General features: G+C 35.5%; 2 protein-coding genes across 12 annotated transcripts; one reads left to right on the top strand and one right to left on the bottom strand.

Moving 5' to 3' along the window:
• Positions 1-336: 336 nt before the first annotated feature.
• On the top strand, positions 337-20330 carry LOC138132001 (protein AF-10-like). Of its 10 annotated transcripts, none has more exons than XM_069049313.1 (15): positions 337-672; positions 759-1019; positions 1405-1632; positions 6509-6588; positions 6701-6865; positions 7130-7327; positions 7386-7991; positions 13604-14115; positions 14169-14501; positions 15066-15243; positions 15297-15462; positions 15516-15686; positions 16639-16864; positions 16958-17090; positions 17907-20330. In XM_069049313.1, the coding sequence occupies exons 3-15, from the start codon at positions 1524-1526 to the stop codon at positions 17961-17963; spliced, it is 2934 nt and encodes a 977-aa protein (XP_068905414.1). In that variant the 5' UTR covers positions 337-672; positions 759-1019; positions 1405-1523; the 3' UTR covers positions 17964-20330. The 10 variants fall into 10 exon arrangements, with proteins under 10 accessions (XP_068905414.1, XP_068905416.1, XP_068905413.1 ...); XM_069049315.1 differs by having other exon boundaries at positions 759-1045; XM_069049312.1 differs by having other exon boundaries at positions 759-1076.
• l(2)37Bb (lethal (2) 37Bb) lies at positions 20328-22163 on the bottom strand. 2 transcript variants are annotated; one of them, XM_069049320.1, is made up of 7 exons: positions 22075-22137; positions 21713-22019; positions 21395-21663; positions 21120-21345; positions 20923-21068; positions 20649-20874; positions 20328-20600 (listed from the first exon to the last, which is right to left on the bottom strand). In XM_069049320.1, the coding sequence occupies exons 2-7, from the start codon at positions 21845-21847 to the stop codon at positions 20346-20348; spliced, it is 1257 nt and encodes a 418-aa protein (XP_068905421.1). In that variant the 5' UTR covers positions 21848-22019; positions 22075-22137; the 3' UTR covers positions 20328-20345. The 2 variants fall into 2 exon arrangements, with proteins under 2 accessions (XP_068905421.1, XP_068905420.1); XM_069049319.1 differs by having other exon boundaries at positions 21713-22163.
• Positions 22164-22547: the final 384 nt, after the last annotated feature.

Genomic DNA, 22547 nt, shown 5'->3' with positions numbered 1-22547 from the left:
AGAGAGGCTTGAAGCAGTTCTAGGAGGGATCGCATAGAAGACATTACGTTTTCATGAACTAAAAAAAAAACAGTTAGAAGTGACGAATTCGGCACTCATCTTCCCTCACATAAATCTGTAATTCCCATGGAACTGTTGAGAGCACTTAACAGGAACGTGACGTACGCAAATCGCATCAAATCGTGGTTGTGTTTGTCGTTGTACTTCTTAAGACAATAAAAAGATGTTATTGCCCAAAACAGATTAGATATGAAGACCATGAGCATGTTAATTTTGATGAGCTAGATCAATTTTACTTTTTATTACAATTAGTGCTTCCAAAAGTACTACTTACACGCAAGACGACGTAGATTAAGGCATCGTATATGTAATCAAGAGGGAATGGAAATTCTGTGTTTTGGTTTGATTCCATTGTTGTTGAAATCTCAAATGTTATTTCCTATTGCAAGATGTAAAAAAAATCCAACTGAAAATGTTGCATATTCGGGAGACATCGAACGTTCACAATGAAATTTGGAAGTGACATTTTAATGAGTCAAATCTGACTGGCGTTTCGAAAGAATTGTTTGAAGGATAGCAAAATGTTAAAATTTTTCTTTTCAAAATTAATAATATCGGTAAATATCATGGTCATAATCCATTTGTGGTAAGATCATTGCTTTGAAAGTCTAGGTAAGAAATTTGTATTCTTATTGGAATCTGATTGAAAATCTAAAAAGAATATATTTTTTTCCGTTAGTGCATTATCATTTTTGTAGTAATGGAGGAAACGCTGTGGTGGTCTTCTGTTTGTTGGTGTGTCGTAAGGCCAAGGATCAGCGTGACTTCTACACGTAAAAAATCGTGTAGCGTCGGAGAGAAAAGGAGAATAATCGGATGGCGGCAAGCGGGATTTAAATTTTGGCGGTTTTTGAAATTGTCCGCGCTTGCGCAATCCCGCGCTTATGCAAAGCAAAATATAACAAAACAAAATGGTCGCTGTATAGAAGAATGTGTTTATAATGCATTTTTATGCGAAAGTACGTGCAATGTGGCCCAATTTCATGCAATTTTGAATTTTTCCATCGAAATGGACGGTGAATATACATTAACTTGGGTGTTTCGGTAAATAATTTGGCCAATTTCGAGGACTAAATTGACGTGACGCTATGAACACGTTAGGGTAAATAAATAAAGTGCGATTCGCCTAATTCAAACCAGGAGGTTTCTATTTATACGAGAAGGTTATATAGGTTAACAGTACAAGTAAAGCAAACTGAGTTGTTCATGTTTCATTTACGTTAAGTCTCATTACATAACGGAATTTGTTCATTGTCGAATTTGTTTTTGCCATCATGTAAACAAAGCAACACATCTTAGACGAGGCGGTATTAAGTAGAATGTTTGTTGTTTTGCATGTTCCAGGCCACTTCAGACGAGGATGAGCAACACAAAAGTATAGCAATGACTGTGAATTTGTTGCACTGGAGATGTGGGGTGGGATTGTCGAATCGCTAGTTTAGCAAACTTCGCTTCTTTGCATTATGAGGGAAATGGTAGGAGGTTGTTGTGTTTGTTCTGACGATAGAGGATGGTCTGAAAACCCACTTGTTTACTGCGATGGACAATCTTGCACTGTTGCTGTGCATCAAGGTAACTATACACCATTTCACAAGTCACACATTGAATTAAATTTTTTTTTGTTAAAAATCAATAAAAATCATCCAAAAACTGGGCAAATGGTTATTTCTGTAGTGTTTTGTAACTTAATTTGGTATGGCGCGAAAATAAATGTTAAATGGAATCACCACAGTACAACCACAACCAAAAGAGATTGGTTAATAAACAAGTTAAAAGCACACTCTGGTTCATTAATAAGTACATATTTAGAATTCGGTAATCACTACTCCCACTAGCGCCTTCTAGCACGAGTAGTTTTAAACGGAACTAAATTCAAGTATGAGTAGACATTCAATACCGGCTACAATTTTATTATTTAAAACCTACAAATGTATTTCCTATTGGAGTGATATGGACATAAAAGTATAGTATAACGGAAATTGGTCTGTTCTATAATAAGTGTAGATTTTTTTAAACACGTGAGAATCTATCAGCGGTATGTCATTTTGTTTGGCACAATTTGTTGTGACCGCAACACGTTGTGGTTTTTGATGTATTTAGTTAACGTTTTTCTGGCGTTATGTAAAGTAAATGATGCATAAACGTGATTTTCATTTTATTTTTCTTTGTAAATTGAAGCTAGATTACACTGCTGGCAAACTAGCAGAAAAAATAAGCACTGCATTTAGGGAAAGTTTAAGTAAAAACGCACCGTCTAATGTTGGCTGAGAGATGAGAGAACAAGAACGAGAAAGTCGAGGTCGAGGTCATGATGGGCTTCTGGGGAATGACGTTTTGAAAACCACAATGGAGTCCAATCCTCGAATAACAAGAAATTTGCAGTAAAATTAGATGCATTGCAACATCATTGCGTTGACGGTTGGCAATTGTAAGAGTTCATAGGTGTAATGGTCAGAGGTTCAAGTCCCAAGCATTGCCGAAAAGCAAAAAATCTACAAGATACTGATGGTATGATGGATTTCAACAGATATGCACTAAAATCTTCTTAATTTTGGCGAAAGTCACAGCTGACAGTTGTGCATGAATCGATGAAATATATCAAACTGAGCAAGTTGCAGCTTGCGTTGGTCAATAGATAAGGACCCACATGATTGCAAGATAACATTCGATCACACATTTCACGAATCATCATGCGAAAATAGAACCATTCAAGGTATGAAACCCACCACATCTATCGTACTTCCCTGATTTGTCACCCATTGATTGGCGTTTGATTTAAAATGTTGCTGAACACACTTTTATATCACACGTTTTTTCTAGAACGACAGATTTTTGCTGAGAAAAGAATAAATAAGCTTGTATCTCCTTCGCCAAAGTGTATTGCTGCCCATAGTTCTTATTTTGCTAAAAAATTATTGGTAGAAACAGACATGTGTTATGGAACAGCCTAATAATTTGAAATATTTCGAAAAAAAAATTGAATACGTAGAACAGTTGCGGACAATAAAAAATAGTACAACTCTTGCTCAAAATTCGCCAAATATTTAGCTGCTTAAATGAGGCTCAAATTTGTCTGCTAATCTCACCATTAATCATTAGTGTTATTTGTCTATCAACTAACACTTACCACCTAACCTATTTCTAGACGTTTGGCATAAATCACAATGTCAAAAAACCCAAATTGTACGATGTAAAAAAAGTGTACGGTTTTTTATTGTCCGCAACTGTACGTTGGATTCAGATTTATGTGCTTTTTTATTATTGGTTATATGAAGTGTTACCTAGCCCTAAAGTTATCCAAATAGGTACAGTTGCGGCATTAAAATTTCGGGCACTATTTTTCTGTCACTTCAACAAAATCTCTGTAAAGCACCTTCTACTGTCATCATGACTGACATTCAAAAATTAAACTTTTCTTTGTCAGTCACCCAATCAATTTTGAATTTTGAGATTTCAGTTAGTTGCATTGTGTAATTACATCATCGCTTTGATATCTTGCCTACCCGTTATTATGCCAGAAATGACAATTTTTGAATGCCAAAAAGACAAAAACATGACAAGAGTAAAAAATAAGGTTATTAACGTAAAGGTTGTTTTGGAGTTTATATCATGACATTGACAATACTGCCCGAAATTTTAATTCCGCAACTGTACATATTCGTATACTAAAATTAATTTTGGTAATCTAAATAAATATAAATGAAATAAACATAAAAAGGAAAAACACTTCATGTTATATTCAAAACGCTTGGTTTGTTGTTATGTTATTAAGGGAAAATTAGTTCTGAAATAGATCATTACTAGTAAAGTAAATGATACAAAGTTGTAACAAGAAGCGAAAGTGCAAGATCATGCGACCAATTTAAATGCAATCTGTCTTGTTTGCCTCTTTAAAATTAATGTAGAATTGTGATTCACTAGGTCTTGCCGTAGTCAAATACATCAACCAAGAACGTGTATCATAGTTAAAATAATAATTCCCAAATTGCATAACATTTTCTCGGGGGTAATACCACGAGTGTTTAAAAATTACCGATAATTTTCATGAAAGTTGTTAATACACTGACCGGCACAAAAACGACTCGCTTCGAATTTTATTAATATAATTAAGTAATTCATTGTCTTAGAAAAAAATTTTGATATCATGTATTGATAAGTGTTATTTAAGTTATACTTTGCCAAAGAATATCCGACAAACGAAACATTAAACACAGCAAATAAAATTTTAATTAAAAAAAAAGTAATTTTTTAGAAAAAAATGTATGTTATGAAAAATTGCCAAAATTTGAACAGCATTTTGAATTAATATCGTATTGTCAAATTAAATCTTTTAACACGTAAATCAACCGACAAAAACACAATATGAAAGTAGCGCAAATTTTCTAATAATTTATTTGAACAAAACAATTCGGTTGCCATGGTGACCATAGCACTCCCGGATCTTTGAAAATATCCCAATTTAACTACAATAAAGAAAAATAAGCACAAATATAATTTCAAGATCATTTATTAAAGAAATCATAATGAGTCGTTTTTTGTGCCGGTCAGTGTAATTCCACGGGTTCGAAGAACGAGTGGAATTTTGAATGGAAATTATCCGGTTAATTTTTAACCACATGGTATTTAGGGAGAATATTTCTCGAATAAAAATACAATGGCCGGCAATAAAAACTAGCCATCACTTTTCTGTCACATCAACGTCCAAATGTGTAATTAATGCTTTAATGACACTGACATTTAAATGATGGCTACCTTTTTTTTTGCCGGCCACTGTACAAAATACTTGAAACCAATGATAAATTAAGTGTGTACTTTTTTCGGTGTAAAATGACATAAACTGTATCCAGACACTGTTCTTGCCCTTTTCCGTGTTTTTGGGTACACTTCTAATGGCATTTTCGTCAATTTCTCGTTCTGTGATATCTCCAAATCGATTCATGACGTCTAAGAAACTTGCGTTTTTTTTTCACTTTTTGCGTTTCTGCTGTAACACTGGAATTTCCAGTGTAATTTTTTGAATTTCCATTATTTATTCAATACCTGCTGCATTGTTACAACAATGTATGAGTGAAATATTCCTTAAAAAATATTTAAAAGTTTCAGAGTTAATTTTCTTTTATGATGTCTAAATAAACCATAAATTATACATTTTGATTTTCATTATTTTGTATTAATTAGAGTTAACAATTATAATTACGTACAAAAAAAGAATCATTAATTTATTATAACGTACAGCGTTGGAGTACGGAAAAGTTTTAAATAAAACAGAAAAAAATGTTCCCGTTGCGTAATATGTACATTATTGTCCTGTCACGACTCTTACAGTTGAAGCAGATGCTGTTGAACGCATTAAACTCTTGGAGAGTATGTTTGTACCTGTTAAAACCATTTAATTCATGAAGAATTCTCATTCTATTTTTTTTTTTTTGGAACTGTTATTTTTGTTCTACAGGAATTTTATTCTTTCTAGAATGATTTTTGTAGCAACTTGCGAGATTTTAGAAAGCCAGTAACCGGGGGATCGGTTTTAATTTATGCGGTGTGAAGTACGACTACTACCAATATTAATGTGTTTTAGTTTGCATTTTTAAATTTAGAATTTTACAGCACAACACGTTGGTCGCATGTTCAGATTTCTATTTTTTTAAGTTTGACAACATGTGTTCGCAATTATGTGTCTTTGCCTTACATGCGCAAACATAACGAACAGATAATGGACTTTCGATGTAGAGGGTTACGAGTTTGGTTATAACCAAAAATGCTGATAAAAAGATAAAAATATGTCCCATACTTGGTTGTGTACTGGGTGATTCCGTTATTTCTGAACGTTTTTCTTCAATTTTTAAACGGAAAACAATTTTTTTTTTGTAATTCCGAAAGAATTCTCACTGTTAGATGTTTTACTGCAAATATAAAAAATAGATTTTTTTATTTTAAATGTTATTAAACAGATTAATAAAACAGTTGTACGCTTCTGACATAATACGGTTATTTAGAATATTGGACAAATATAATTTTAAATTTCATGTCAGATTTGATTTGATCACTGCGTCTGCCTTATAATAACTGTTTGATTTTAAGACAGTTTAAAAACTATTTATTTGTTTATTTATTGTATTCTCCTAAGTTCCTACGCAAACCTTGGTTTACGCTACCTGAAAGCTCCAGTTTGAAAGTGCAGTATTTTTTGTGGCGTGTCGTTTTTGTCGCATGCCATAAAATTTTTCACGGTAACTGTGAGAATTTGTGATTAGACTATTTCGGGGCAGGTAGTTTTAACAAGGGGCAAGCTATAAAAATAAATAGCTTTATGGCCCCCTCTGAGCCTGCTAGTCAACTCAAAACGTAAATCTGTCTTACGCAGTGGTCGAACATAAACACGTGTTTGTCTCGTTTCTCGATATTGTCTCACAAGTCACTCCATTAATTTTATTTCGACGATTTTCAGCTTGCTACGGTATAGTTACTGTTCCGACTGGTCCCTGGTATTGTCGTAAATGCGAAAGTCAAGAGCGTTCAGTCAAAGTGGTGAGAAAAGTGTTTTTATTTTTCATTTTTCAAATTGACATTTTTTATGTCGGTAATTTTTTCAAATCACCAATCGTAATTAATATTTTTTTTTTCGGGGAAATTTTTGCAGAAATGCGAATTGTGTCCCAGCAAACATGGCGCTCTCAAGCGCACCGACAATTCGGGTTGGGCCCACGTTGTATGTGCTCTCTACATTCCAGAAGTGCGCTTTGGCAATGTCACCACAATGGAACCAATTCAGCTCCAATTGATTCCCACCGAACGCTTCAGTAAGGTCAGTGTCAGTTCTCAACAAATGGAAAACGATGCAACGTGCCAGAGATAAATATCTCTAAAAATAAAGAACATTTTAGCAGTAAATTTTGAAATTGCTTCTGCAATATGATTGCAGGGGTTGATAATAAAAATTTTCAAAAATTCTTTTTCCATGCGTTACTGTCACTAATTATTCTTCAGCAATGAAGGATTTTGAGATTTTTTTTTTTGTTGTTTTAGCGAGTGTGTTTTTTTGCAATAGTTTGACATGTTAATGTTACAGTCGTGTTACATATGTGAGGAAAAGGGAAAAGCGTCTAGTGCGACAGTTGGTGCGTGTATGCAATGCAATAAAGCAGGTTGCAAGCAACAGTTTCACGTAACTTGTGCTCAGAGTTTGGGATTGCTTTGTGAAGAAGCCGGGAACTATTTGGACAACGTGAAGTATTGTGGTTATTGTCAGCACCACTACAGCAAGCTGGTAAGTTGGCATTTTACCCAGTTTAATCGGTACCAAACCGTGCTGTTCCACCGAGCAGAAGAAGGGAGGTAACGTTAAAACGATCCCCCCGTACAAGCCGGTCTCGACGGAGAACCACTTGTCCGATTCAAACTCGGAGAAGGAGGCCGAGGGCAGCGCAACGACGAAGACGACGACGACGTCGTCCTCCTCCCAGTTGTCTTCGAGCAAACGAAAAACGAGTTCGAGCAGCAAGACGTCGTCCTCCAAGACGAGCTCGAGCACCAAGGGGTCGTCGAGCTCGTCCCATCAAAAAACCGTCCATAACTCGAGCAGCAAAAGTTCAGACAAACTGAAAGTTTCCAGCTCGAGTGTGAGAAGCAGTGCCAAAAGTGTAGAGGACAGCAGTGTTAGTGTCGATACGTCTGTTTCGGACAATAAAACGGACACGAGAGAAGTCAAGCTGGACTTGGACCAGAACAAAACGGACGTTAGAGATTCGAAGAGTTCGAAAAAGCGCAGGACTAACTCGAGGACGCCGACGCCGGTGGCCTTAGTGCCCAGTGATTCTGTTAGTGTTGTTACTTCGACGTCGTCAACCGCCGTGGCGGAAAATCTGGCCGCTACGGCTTCGGCTGCCGATAAGAAGGGGGGGGTTGGCGAGATCGTTGAAAAGCAAAAGAAGGTGGGTAGGACTTTGTAAAACGTTTTCAGTTGGTGTGGGTTAAAAAATGTAAGCTTTAAGCCACCGGAGAAATAAAGTTGAATGGTCGAACAAAAGTCACATGTGCGCATGCTCCCAAACATTCTCTAAACGATGACACCAAGTTTCTGGTGATTTCTGAAATGATATACTGGTCTTCTGTACAAAGCTGATTTGTCATGATTTATGCAGACTATGGGTGTTCACGAACGACTTGTACAACATTTTAATTTCCTGGTAAATTCCATTTTTCGATCGATTTTACGTTTTTGGACAGACACAGAGGGACATAACCACACTTCCCTACGTGATAAAACGTAGAACGGCGCGTAAAAGTTCACCATATTCTTAATCTTAGAAGAATAAATTATGTCAACAACAGTTCATAATAATTAGGAGCAGATAAAGTCAATCCAAACCACGTGCGCGTAGGATTACAAGTGACGCGAATTGTTCTGGAGGGCTACCAATGTTACGTTATACCGAACGACTTGAAGCAATTAACATGGCGCATTTGGTATTGGTGTTCTGTTTTGGAACTAGAATTTAAACACGTAAAATCTATCTACGAATGGTCTATAGTTGTTCCTTGGCCGTCAAGACACATACTATTTATGCCCCCCGATTTCAAAAAGTTTGAATACCCAATTTGCGTTAGTGTAAACGGTAAGATATAATTTGGTTCTTACAAATTTTGTTGTTAAAGAAAAGTAACATGTACTTTAAGTGTTTGATTTGAAAAAAACATTAACATTGGAAGATAAAAATAAAAGTCGAGATTGAGACACAAAAAATAAAACGTGTCAAGCTTCTAAACAGTCTAAACTAAGGGAAAAATGATTTAAAATGGATTTAAACATGTGAAACGTTGAAATGCCAAAGTGTTACTTACCTGGAAATATGGTTACAGATAGTGAACACGCTTAACAGTTTAAGGTTAGGACTACTGTTAAGAGTCACAAATATCTGAGAAAGAAAGAAAGATCAAATACATCTCTGTAGGTTGAAGCATGCATTTTGTATTGTTGCTTTTTAGCAGTAAAATTCCACATTAAAATAATTTCAGTAATGTAAAATTTGTTGTGGTACAGGCACAGGTAATTTACGTTATTTTAAGTTCTTGTTGGAATTTGAAAGTTTAAAAAATATAAGCGAGAAGTTTATTTTTGGAATATGTTTTTTTCTTATTTTATCGTTTCACTCTATAATTTCTGAAAATCATATACAGGGTGGTCCCGATATAACCTGCCAAAAGAAATCCAGTAATAGGTGACGATGAGTAGAACTCATACACAAAAAAAGTTTCTAATAAAAGTCTTTTCGTTTTCGAGACAAAAATAATTGAAAATTTGGTCAAAATTTGCTGTACGCTAATGAGTTAATCGGTTTTAAAAAGGTAATTCTGGTTACTTGGCTGCAATTTCTTTAGCAACGGTACCTGCAACACCTATGACATTTGTCAAGTTTAATTTTAAATTTTCGAATCCTTCAAAAGGTTATGAAATTCACAAAACAAGAATACGCCGATTTGCATTTACTCTATGGCGAAACACGTGGTAATTCAAGACCGGCAAGGCGACCATACGGCGAGCGTTTTCCTGAAGGAGTCCTTCCGTCCCGTTGTACTTTTGTGGAGCTACATCCGCATTTATGTGAGGTTGGTTCTGACTGATTCCAATACGATGGCGTCCCCGATCCTCCATTTAACCCCTCTGGATTTTAATTTTTGGGACCACACGAAAGATTTGGTATACGAAGTTGAAATAAATACAGGAGGCCAACTCCAGAAACGTGTAACAGACGCCGCGAACCAGATTCGTAAAAACCCAGAAATGCTGAATTCTGTTTATTAAAATTGGTACCAGCGTACTCAAATGTGCTTAAATGCCAACGGAAGGCACACAGAACATTTATTATAAAATAATTGTTCTAGTCTAGTTTACCTTTCATTAGTTAGTAGATATTCTCAGTTAGAGTTGAAAGTACGAATATGTAAAGTGTAAATAAATTTATTCAATACATTATTTTGGCTATTTAACCACAATTAAGACGATACTCTTGTTACACAGTTCTTCCACAATTTTGCACACACTACCTCTACATTTATTTACACATTGAGGAACAGCACTTTATTTATTACTCATTCATCTCAGTCTACAAAATCAGCTTTTGTACCTAAATAAGCTGGTGAATTAACGCACACAGTGTAGCTACAGCGTTTTCAATAAATGTCATTAATTTGATTTAGTTTGTCAGATTTGAGATTTGTCATAAACGATTCAGGTACCTATGTTGCTTAGATACTGTCATACTTACAAACACCAACAATTAATTCCTGAGTAGGTACGTATTTTTGTGGTCAGCAGCGTCGAATGGGTGTGGATAGGGGTTAATTTATCCCCATTATTTTGGACCTAACAAAATGGGGTTTTTTGGACTTGTTAGATCCTTCAAATGACCCAGAATTTTTTTGGCAGGTTATATCGGGACCACCCTGTATATTTTCGCAAGTGTTCAAATACATTTGTAGTCAAACAGGCCATAGTTTTCTCTCATTTCAACAGGTACCTAGGTCGTTATTTTATTTGAGAAATCCATCAGATACATAACTTCATTTTAATCGTTTGTTGTGTATTTATGATTGTCCATTTTTACCTCTTCATCGGACACTTTCTGTTCCACGAAATATTTGGCTGATGAAGCTACGCCACACGCTAACGGAAACAAAAGCAAACACCAGGCCACTTGACCACAAATTTTTTTGAACGTATGTTATAACAAGGCAGTATAAGTTGAAAGTTCAATTAAATTTTTGAGAAATTTTTACTTCAGAAATAACATCTTAAAAAATGTAAAAGTGATAAAATGTTTAGCCCAATCAGTGCACTCTTAAATAAAAAAACTCGTTAATATTGTCTAGGATCTTGTAAAGTTTTGTAAACCATTTGTGGTCTATTTTAGATCATACCTGGTATTAGTTGGTTTTAATCATAGAAACACATCGGAATTGTACACTTTTATTTGCTGCCTCGCCCCGGAATCGATTTGGTGCGAAATTTTTAATGTCACATTAAATCTGTTGCTTTTTATAACTTCATACGTAACGAATTGTTAACTGTAATGAAAAAAACTCCCAAGCTATTTAAATTATTACAGTGGAAAAAAATTAATTGAAACTAAATCAAGACCAAAGAAAATGTGAAGTACACTTTGTCTAACCGAAACCAATTGAAAAAATTAAAACAAATTTAAAAAACTGACGGAGAAAATACACTGAAGTAAAACAAGAATAAAATTGAACTCGATCAAGTACAATTAAACAAAGATGTGATGATATTTTGTCACTCTCACTTTTTCTTTGCACCTCAACTGTCAACCAAAAAAGTACATAGCGTAAAAGAAGTTGTTTTTTGTAGTTTATTTTGATACATCGTTAAAGGTTTGTCCGCAAAATTTATGTTACAAAAATGAGAGATTCTTTTTTGTAAAACTAATTGGGAACTACTAATCTTCCATATATTGTTTTAGTGTCTATTAGGCTTTCACCAACCTGTAGCAGCCATTTTTTACATTTTGCCTGTGTTGCTCGCCAAGGCCTAAGTTTTTCGCTGATGACATAGGTGTAGTTTCTGAGTTTAATTTGAACAAACAAACTTTTTCTCTGTAGTATGCTAAAAGAGATTTCCATTTGAAGGCTAAATAAAATATTTAACAATTATTGGGGTGTCCAATCAAGATATTAGATCTTTCTGCTCGAAAAATATTTGTCTTGAATTTTCCTTACATTTTTTGCACTCGATTTTCGTGGGATGATTCAATTGTTGTATTTGAAAGAGCTCCATTTATGCCCAGTGCTGCACATTCAAGGACAAAATTCAAAATTTGTGTAACTAATTTTATATGTACTGTAAAAATTTTGTTCATCGCTGTGGAATAAAGGATCTAATTCTATGACTATGAGATAATCGAAATGAAATTATTTAAACCTTATTTAAGCAAGGTTTGGGGCTAGGCAATCGATGCAAATTTTGACTAACAATATATCATAGGCTCAGTAAGGTGAAAATGTTATACCCAATGTTTGATATTGCTTCATCCGTTGCGTACGATTTTTTTTTTAAAGATTTTGCATTCTAGTAATTTAAGTAACACTGCAGTACATATACAGGTGTCCCGAAAATGGCGCACTTCCGATGCACTACGGTGTAGAAGAGATTACAATAAACGTGAGAAAAATGTTAAAAAAAATTCTATTGGACTTATTTGCTGATTTGGCGGTCTTTGAAAATGGCACTTAACGGGTCAATTATTTCGAAATAAATGTATTAAATTGTCATTAAAACTACCTCTAATCGTATATATGTATTATCACAAAGTACAAGATCACTCACTGTCAATATCCGATTCTGCATAATAGAGAATTTAGAAGTTTAGGAAATCGTAAAAATTATCTTAAATTCACTAAAGCAACACTGCAAGGTAATGATTTTTGTTTACATTGTACTATCATTTTTGCAATAATTGATTTTTTTGTCTGAAAATTTTTTCCCATATTTTTTTCATGTACACTTGTTTTCAAAACTTTCGCGTACACATTCAAAATCAAGTAACAACGATTTTGTAAAATTTAAGCAGTGTGAACGGGTAATTTTGACATTGACAGCAATTTAAAAAATTATGATCGGTCTTTTACTCACGGTCCCTTCTTGTTCCCGCCACTTCTTTACTTATTACTTGTAGAACAGTGCTTTTATTTAGCCCATTATTAGTAGCAACCCTTCTTATTGACCACTCCTCTTCTAATTTGGAAAGCATCAAAACTTTGTCTTGCTGTCAGTCGAGGCATTTTGACTTTTCACAAGTTTAAATGTCAGAGTTGATTAATTACAACCTTGATTTAATACAGTGAAAAATAGGTGTACGCGAAAGTTTTGAAAGCAAGTGTACATTTAAACTCCTCGATCAGGTAGGAAGTAGTGAGTGCGCCATTTTCGGGACACCTGTATAAGTACTCAATAATTTTGAGAAATATGAGCATGGTGACTTTTTTGTTCAAACTTTTGAATTTTTTTATCAATAGAAATATCAAATAAAATTCAAAAATGGGACCATTGTTTTCACAGAGATCACGTTAGCTTATAAATACACTTTTGGACTTTTATGTTCAGCGCAAGTTATCAAGTATTACAAAAAGTATGTTGTTTTGTTTCCCCAAAAATTTAATCGATTAAAATTTTATGGGCATGTAAAACATAAAAATTTGCTTTTGTTAAGATGCAGTTAATTTTTTATTACTAATCTAAGATTAGAATAAATCTGCAAGCCACGTTGATTTAGAATTTAGAAAATGATCACAAAAATTGTCGCTATACTTATTTCAAAGCGGTGGTGTACGAATTTAAGGTCTACTGGTGTAATTGGCGCTTAATGTTAACTGCTGTCATCGGTGGCAATAATTAATTGAAAAATTATACAGTACCAACATCAATTATGTTATTCCCAATAGTTAGTCTAACCTATCACCCATAATTTGACTATGGTGTATTTATGTCTGCCGCATTTTAATGGTGTTTTCTGTTGTATATGATCATTAGATTAAAGTGGAGACGACACAGTCTATTTTAACAAATCAGCCGATCGTTGCCTTAACTTCAATATCAACGATAAAAACCATATCTGTCGCATCGACAACATCCACAGTAACCGATAGTATCGGCATAGAAACGGCCCCATCACCCTCGCTGCCCCCACAATCCATAGTCCAATCGGGAGGAACTCACGGTATCAATTCTTTGGTAGTTTCTGTACCTCTCGCGAGCACGAGCCTGAGTCCGCATTCGCAACTCATTAATAATCCGAATAGCATCGCAGCCACAACGCCTATTTTGCACCCAGAAAGAGTCGTGAATAGTCCCGACAGAAGCACTTCGAACACGGTACCACCGGCAATGACTGGAGGCAACAGCAACCAAGGAGGTTCCATAATCACCTCCGAAATGAGTGGGGGCGGGTTAAAGATCACCTACGAGAAACAAGACGCCGTCACCACCGAAGTCGACATGGAACTGGAGGTTTCGCCGTCGAGTCAAGATGCCGCCTCCAAAAGGTACACCGTCATTGATTTCTAGACAGTTTTAAAACTTTAAGAGCGTTTTGCAGATCTCATTCCGTCGATAAGTCTGAAAAAGGCGGACGAGGGAAGAAGAGAAGTTCCGGGGCTAACGGAATCATCAATCAGTTGAACAACACTTCCATTTCTTCGAGTTCGGCAAAGCGTTCGAGCAGGTCTCAAAACTCGACACCTCCACAACAAGGAGCGTTTTCGAGCATAACTCAGTCGCAGCTCAAGGATTCGCCCCCGAGTAGTCCCAGTTCGGAGAGTCAGAGTGCTGTTCCCATGTCGAGCGGTCGAGGGAAGTCCAAGACGAGGAAGAGTGCTCCTTCAGCTCTTGCGAGGCCGCACTCACCCAAAGACACCAAAGATATTAAGTTGTGAGTGTCAATGACTTCTGAAACTTCTCAGATGAAGTTGAGATTTTGTAAAATTGTGCTTTTTAGTGTGTGTTTTTTTTTTAATAACATCTCATCCTGCAACGAAGTACAAGTTGATACGAGACATGTTAAAAGTAGATTTCTGCATCTGCAATGTGTTTAACTTTATTTGAAATCATTCTAGTGTCTTTTTATTAATTTGCTTCTTTAAGGGTTTAGCGAGAAAAAAAGAGAAATGGTCAATATTTTTTAAAATCCTTTCTTACACATCTCGAAACTGTCAATGTCGCACTTTGACGTGCGAATGAATGCGGAAATCAAATCTCTATCCAAATGTGACGAAAAAAAGACGTTTCATAAAAAAACTTATTGACGCCGAGCAGTGGGAAAATAAAAACGATCGAAAAACAGCAATGATCCAAAAAAGTATACTTTTAAAAAATAAGGTTGACCTACCCGAGGATTTAAAAGAAATTGATAATTTCGATTTTATCCAATTAGTTCCAGACTTTATACTTGCACTATGTACTTTGTTTTGGATGGCTATAAATTTTGTTTTTTCAGGTTTCAAAACGGTGTCACGGCGCCGCACATGCTCGGTAATCAGCTGAATCCCAACTCCAACATGGCACAAAAAATGTCAGATCATCTGAATTCGGAATTGGAAGCGCACAGTATTTTCAATCCAAACGACAATTCGAACATTATGGGACCCCAGCTGCATCACAGAGTCATAGCCTCGGTAAGTTTAAGACTTCTCCAGCAAGCGAATACGTAATTGAATTTCATCTTTAGGCAAGAGCTAGCAGCACGGGCGGTTCGAGTACAACTTCTGGTAGCGGTTTGTCGTCGATGTTGGGAGGTGGCGGTGGCAACATACCCCAAACTCTCGATCAGTTATTGGAGAGGCAGTGGGAACAGGGGTCGCAGTTTTTGATGGAACAAGCTCAACATTTCGATAGTGAGTGATTCAGCTTTGGAAACATTCAGGAAGGATTAATGCCAAAATTTCAGTTGCGTCTCTACTCTCGTGTCTGCATCAATTGCGCGCGGAAAATTTGAGGTTAGAGGAACACGTCAGTTCGTTGCTTCAGAGAAGAGATCATTTGTTGGCGGTCAACGCCAGGCTAGCGATACCTTTGACGGGTCAACCGGCCACTCCGCAGTCTTCCCATTCACACACAGGTCTGAATTTTTTCTTATTGGCCGAGGTGCCACGTATTAGTGGAAAGTAAAAAGTGTAAAATTTTACAAAATGCTTAAAAGATTGGCATCAGTTCAAGATAAGAACTATGATATATGATTAAAGGAATATGCCATCCAAGTTACTTATGAAAAACAAAGCTCAAGTGTTTTTGTTACATTCTTATTTGAAATGTCACTGTCATTTAATATTTTTTAATTGTTTAACCAATGAATAGTAAGGTTCTGAATTTTGCAAATTTTACAAGATAGAGCATCAAAAATTTATTTAGGGATGATAATAATGTAAACTACAGGTTACAAGACCTTTTTAAAATAACAATTTGTTTGCTCATAGAAGAGTTTTACCGGGTGACTTTTAATGATTGAGACAAATTTAGTGAGTTGGCACTTCCGAATACGCCTAGTCATGTGTCAAAGAGCTGTCTTTTGATTCGCTTTCTAGGTTAAGATTCTAGAAATAAATAATGATAATTTGATTTATTTTGACTTTTGAACTGTCATGTGAATTTGACAGTCATGTGTATCAACATGAAATCGAAAGTGTGTTGCCAACCGAAAAAAAATAATTTCAATCATGAAAAATCACCCGGTACAATAAGCCAAGAAGTTATTCATAATTAGATGTGGAAGAGGATCGTGTCAAATTTGTATTTACAAATATTACCACAAAAATGGAAAAGGAAAGAAAAAATTCATTCGGAATAATTTGTTTTAAATTGCCGCCACAAATTAATGATCCGTTGGCGTGACTAGTAATTTTATCATTAGTGCCAACCTAATGTCCCTTTGAGTCCCTTTGATAATTCAGGTCTACAAACGGATTTATTTTGATGTGATTTTTTTTTTTCATATGGTATATTTTTAGTAGGGTCTAAGTTGTTCAAAGAATTACATTGTCTTGATCTCGCGGTATTGTTCGTTTTGGTTTTAGTGAACAACATTCATCCAGCTGTTGGAGCAAGCCACGGCGACGTTCCCAGATCATCGCGACACAGCGGCAGCGGTTCCAATTATCCTGCACATCCTCAAGGCTCCCAACATCCAAGTGCCGCTCCCGTAGTCGAGAACGGTTTGCCTTCGGATTCTTCGCAGCCGTATCCACCACATTCCCATCGAAGTCCAGCAACGAGTCAATCTCAGCCGAGTCCGTCTGTTAGGTGAGTTTGTTTTGTGAAATATTGTGTTTTTTTTTTGAAAATACGTACGTAATAAAATGCGAACATTTTACAATGAATGTGAATGAATTGTAGACATTCGCCGGCTGGTTCAGGGTATCCCAATAGTGGTCTGCTTCGTCAAAATGCAGACACTAGCGGACGCTCTGCACCCAGACCTCAACCATATCCGTTATATCAAGGGCAGGGGCCTTCGTCGCAACAACAGGTATTTTGGCTGTTAGAAGTTGTTGCACCTTTTATTTATGTCAACTTAATTTGCTTTAAAAACGAAACTCATTCTCTTGATTGACAAGCTTAGTTTGTGTGACACGAAGTGTGACAGTATTAGATTAAAAAAATGGCGAACGTGAGTTAAAAGATCAGAGTGAGACACTTCCGTTAGTTCACCGTTCTACCGTTGGCGTAGTGGGAAATCTTACTATCAGGATGGCAAAGACGGATGCGATTAAAATATTTTTGAGGATGTTTTGCAAGTTCTAATCTAAAACGGAATTGTAGATTGTAGAGGGAGAAAGAAACAGGTTTAACAAATGTTTTAACAAATCACTGACGATTTAGCAAAATAACATCGCGAACAACATCCGTTGCTAACTAGTTGAAGTCGTCGGTAACGACTAAAAGTCATCGTAGTTAATATTGAGGGACAATAGTGTCGACAAAATAAAGATTGAGCGCTGCATATATTTTTAAATGAGCTAGGATAAAATTTGAAAATTTGGTTGTGATTGATCCTTTAAATATTTTGTGTCCACATGAACTAAGCGTTACACTTTTTAACAACTATTAAACTGGAGCACTTGGCATAAAATTTTTGAACCAAAATAATATTTGGATTCGACATATTCTGCATTGTAAAGCGTTCCTACTTATTTGTTGAACAGTGTGTGACATTCACGCCTCGCTAACTCATTGAGAAATATCCGTTTACTAACGTGGAAATTCTTCAGAATTGTGGTATCTGTTGTGCATTGTTTTCACTCGCATTCTCGATCCATTTCGTTGACTATATTTTTTTCCGCAGATGGTAATGAGAAGAGATACAGACATGTATCATCAGTCGTCATCGAAACCTAGCTGAGAGTATGTGGATCCATCGTTTAGTATAACGAGGCTTTTAGACTTGCATTGACAAATCAATAATTGATCAGTTTGTTGTTTGTCCTCAGATCATTGTACTTTTACATAGAGACGTTTTTAATTAGAGATATTTATAAACAGAGAACCCACGAGGTATTAAAACAGACTTTAAATATTATATAGTCGCAGTTTTATAATTATACAGTGCGTTGTGTATCGGTTTACAAACTGTACTTAACTTTTACTTATTTGACACAGAATGCGTAAAATTCATTGTACACGACCACGTTGGACTTGATACGTTTTAAGATAGTAATTAATCGAATTGGATTTTCTAAAGTACCAAAGTATTTTGCTGTTCCATCAGGCTCTATTACGATTTTATTAATTAATAATTTAAGGGTGAGGTTAGCAATTGTATTTATTCGATTTTCGGCCGTTGTAGCGCTGTGTTCGCAAAATTACCTCGTTAGGATAGTCACACTATTAAACACCGTTGATGATGTTAAATCCCTCAGGGATGTTCTTCTCGTATGTTCATTATTTTATCAGAACATTCGAAAAGATAAAGGCCTAAACGCAGAGCACACTCTTGCATTTTGGTTGAATTCAACCTTTATTTTGAAGGACCAGAGTTGATTTTTAATTTCTGTATTAACTTTCTTCGCGTTTGTTTTAGGTGTCAACATATTCGGATATGAGTCTCATGATTTTAAATATTTTGAGGTAAAACTCTATGGCACGAGATAAACGATTTAACGATTCTACATTTGTTGAACCAACAGGTTATTTAAACGAAATGCATTTAGGCCACGTTTCTTTTGGCACTTCAATTTTGATTCTTGTTCTTTACAAACGATTTATGTAATTTTCTGGATTTTGACAATTCTGGAAATTGAAACGAAAAGAGCTGTCGTGATGAGAATCTGATCCTGTTTGATCGATACACTGAATAGTTATTTTTATTCTATTCATTTACACTGTTACTTGAGCAGTATAAAAATCCGAACAGCTAAATACGAAGTTTAGAGATGTTCATTGTTGTGTTGTTGTCTGTTGTTGTTGTACCAAGTTCGAAAGAGACTGTACGGGTTTACTTTAAATTTTATGATTCTGTGTCATCTTTTACGAATATTTTAAAATAATAAACTGCCACGAACACGATTTTAATTATTGTGCTAGGTTTACATGCATCGTGGGAGTGACGAATCGATTGCACAACTCGTTCAGAATCATTGTAAATTATTATTATTATTTATTTTGTAAGTTTACCGCCCCCGAAGATTTAATTTTTTTACGAGTAATTAAATTTTAGTTTAGGTTGTTTTCGGTCGAAAATTGATTCGACAATTCCGAGTAGAAAATTATTGTACATTTTTTAACTTTTCAACGATGAGTGTAACCAGTGTGTCGTTAAAACACCCAGTTAGTTGACTTCTTACAATTTTATGAGAAATTTTGGTTAAGTGATTGGATTTATATATCGTTACTGTTACGTTTAGTGTTATTTTTTAATTTTCAAACTAAAGCTTTAAAAACTATGATCGATCATATTAACATAATTGTGTTCCATTGAGTGAGTTCGAACGTATTTCCATAATTTTAATTAGGATAATATCTTTGTAGGTTTTAACTTTACACTTTATTATTATTTAAATTTATTTCTAGCTTCATTTATCTATCGTAGACTTAATTATTGTATCACTGCCACTGCAATATGCTCAATTACGTTTCTATTAAGTCTAGTCACGTTTTACAACATTTAAGAAACTGACGTTTATTGAGGATACAGTTGTTGACATACGACGATTAAGATAATTGGAGTGGATGTAACAATTTTAATGGTTAAAAATGCGTGAAACTTGATCGCTAAATGTACAATGCTAGAGTGAAATTCATAGTTTTAGTTAATACTCAGGGATATTACTGTAACTATCTTCATATTTTATCACCGCGCCTCTCGATTGGTTCATAATGAAGTCTTTAATAGTCTTAAGTTACGCATTTTTATGCCAGTAACAATGCCATACTAGTTGATTAGTTCAATGTAAATAATGTTAGATTAATTTAGCGATCTAATTCTGTATATTTATTTATTAGTCTTAGTTGATAAGCGGTTCATTTTATTCTATTCTTTTTGTACAAACCATTGTCTAAAAATAGTAATAGTTTTGTAACAACATGAAAAAGGAAAATGCGAATATCCCTATTTTTTGCAAATATTTTTGGGATTTTTTGTACTTTTATAAATAAGATTTTTAGGAGGTAATCTTAGACGAATTATACTATGTACGTGAATGTTGTCTGTATATTTTGTAATATTTCTTTTGTTTTTTGTTATGTAAGATATAGAATTTGTAGAACGAAAGTTTTTTTTTTTTTATTAGACTACTGTGGTTTCGTACATCGGTTTATCTACAATAAGTCTGTCGAACCCGAATCTGGTTAGGTCGATGGTTTTGAAATCGCCGTCCAAGATTAGCTCTGCAGCAGCTCGTCCAATCGCAGGAGCTTGCTGGATGCCGAACCCGCTGAATCCTGTCGCCAAGTACAAGTTGTGGTAGTAGGGGTGGGGACCAATTATGCCACTGTCGTCGAAGCCGTTGTGTTCGTAACTGCCGCGCCACGAATTTTTCACCTGCAATAAAATTTTCAAAAACAAATCTACATTTGGTCGACGAACAACTTTAATCGAGCTGAAAGCGGGCACCCTGTTCTGTAAAACGGGACAGACTTTGTCTCTGAAGTATTCGTCAAGGGAGAGCTCTGCGTCGTCACATGGCGACACTCCCGCAATGAAGGAGCCACCCAAACCGTTCCTTCTGAAGTAGAGTCCCGAGTGGTCGACTGTCATCGGCGTGTTGATTCCAGGTGGAGATTCGGGACAGTCGAAGCTGAAGACGTATCTATCTCTGCAAAATCCATTATAATGTTAAACACAGCTTGGGATCAACGCGAACCTTTTTTCGATCGGGAGGCGAACAGAGAGCATCCCCGATCCTGTACCGATTTTTGCAAGTTGCGCCAATTCGCTGGACTGTAGTCCCGCCGCGATCACACAAAAGGCAAATTCCATAGTTTTGTGCTCACCATCAGGCATCTTGACCTGAAAGGACCTGTTACGCACATTTTAAACAGTATTTTGGCATGAACGGACCACTACTTCATTAACAGCTTTATAAGGATTATCGTCCATCCCTTCACCGATATATTCTTCACTGTCCCTAAACAGGAAGTCTACCACTTCTCCCTCTACATACTGGGCTCCTAAATGTGCAGCACCATATCTGACTACTGACAACAGAGCCCATGGGTCAAACCAACCATGCTTCTCAAGCCCTAAACAGGCCAATTCCACATCTGTCACGTTCATCCATGGAAACCTAAAATAAGATAAGAGTTATTCCCCATATTACAAATTTTCTCATTTACTTTTGCTGAAGCTGATTTTTTGTTAATATCTGGTTGATGACTCCCAACTCTCTCTCGATAAAATTATTATCAATTATCCTCTGAGCGCCCTCTTCATCTGCTAAAATTAAATGTCCTTGTGGACAATACTGAATATCTGCTCCAGGACCAAATCTTTTCTTCAGTGTTCTGAGAAATTCGGCTCCATACAAAGACAACTGTACATTTTCAGGTAGCGAAAATTGTTGATGCAAACCACCAGCAGATAATAATGTTGTGCATTTAGAATACTGAAAAATTCGTTTTATATTGTTATGTTGAATTTAAAGTGGAGCGTACCGTCATGTCTTTTTCTATAACTACAACTCTTATGCCCTCCTTACTAGTTTTTTCTTTCAGCCAATATGCGATGGACGAACCGATGGCTCCTCCACCAATTATTACTACATCCGCGTGTCGAGGGAATACCCCCATCAAGGCCCGTTCTCGTTCTATATCATTCTCGCTGGGTCCCTGGAGGCGGGTGAAGTCTTCTCTTAATATTCGCAACGTTCTCAATATTGGATTTTCGAACTCTTTGCATTTGTTGCGAGTTGTATGAATAGATCGGTTTGAAATTAAATTGGTCAATAATTTTGACACGTGTCTATTAAACATTTTGCTTATGATACAGGCACACAAAGAACCGCAACAATTTTTACCCTATCTTTAATTATTTATGTAATTTTAAATCATGATCAACACACAAGCATTTTGAGGTTATCTGTCATTTGTCAAAATATTTTTACATTATCATAAATTTGTAACATTACTAAAAACCATTCCAATCGTAAGTTATTCTAGATTGTATAAAGACCTGATTTAAAATCAACGAAGCAATATACGCTACAAGTCATGTTTTAATATTTTTGAATTATTTTGAATTCAAATTCTCGGCAATACAGAAATTCGTATTATCGACCCCTGTCAAATGTCAATAGTTTTTGAGTCAATTTGAATTTAATTTTTTAAGTGTAAAGTTTTTGTGTTTCGTATTTCCTAGTAAATTTGTCAAGTACAATTGATTAAATTACATTAAACGATATAAATATTTAAAAAATGGACAAATTAACACTGATAATTCTACGGGAAAAAAAAATACTCAAGATAATAAATTCTTCAAAAAAGGAAGATA

This window comes from Tenebrio molitor, chromosome 5, assembly GCF_963966145.1.
Source record: "Tenebrio molitor chromosome 5, icTenMoli1.1, whole genome shotgun sequence".
Taxonomy (NCBI): Eukaryota; Metazoa; Arthropoda; class Insecta; order Coleoptera; family Tenebrionidae; genus Tenebrio; species Tenebrio molitor.
Note: the sequence above shows the minus strand (reverse complement) of the source record. Positions and strands in the feature narration are given on the sequence as shown.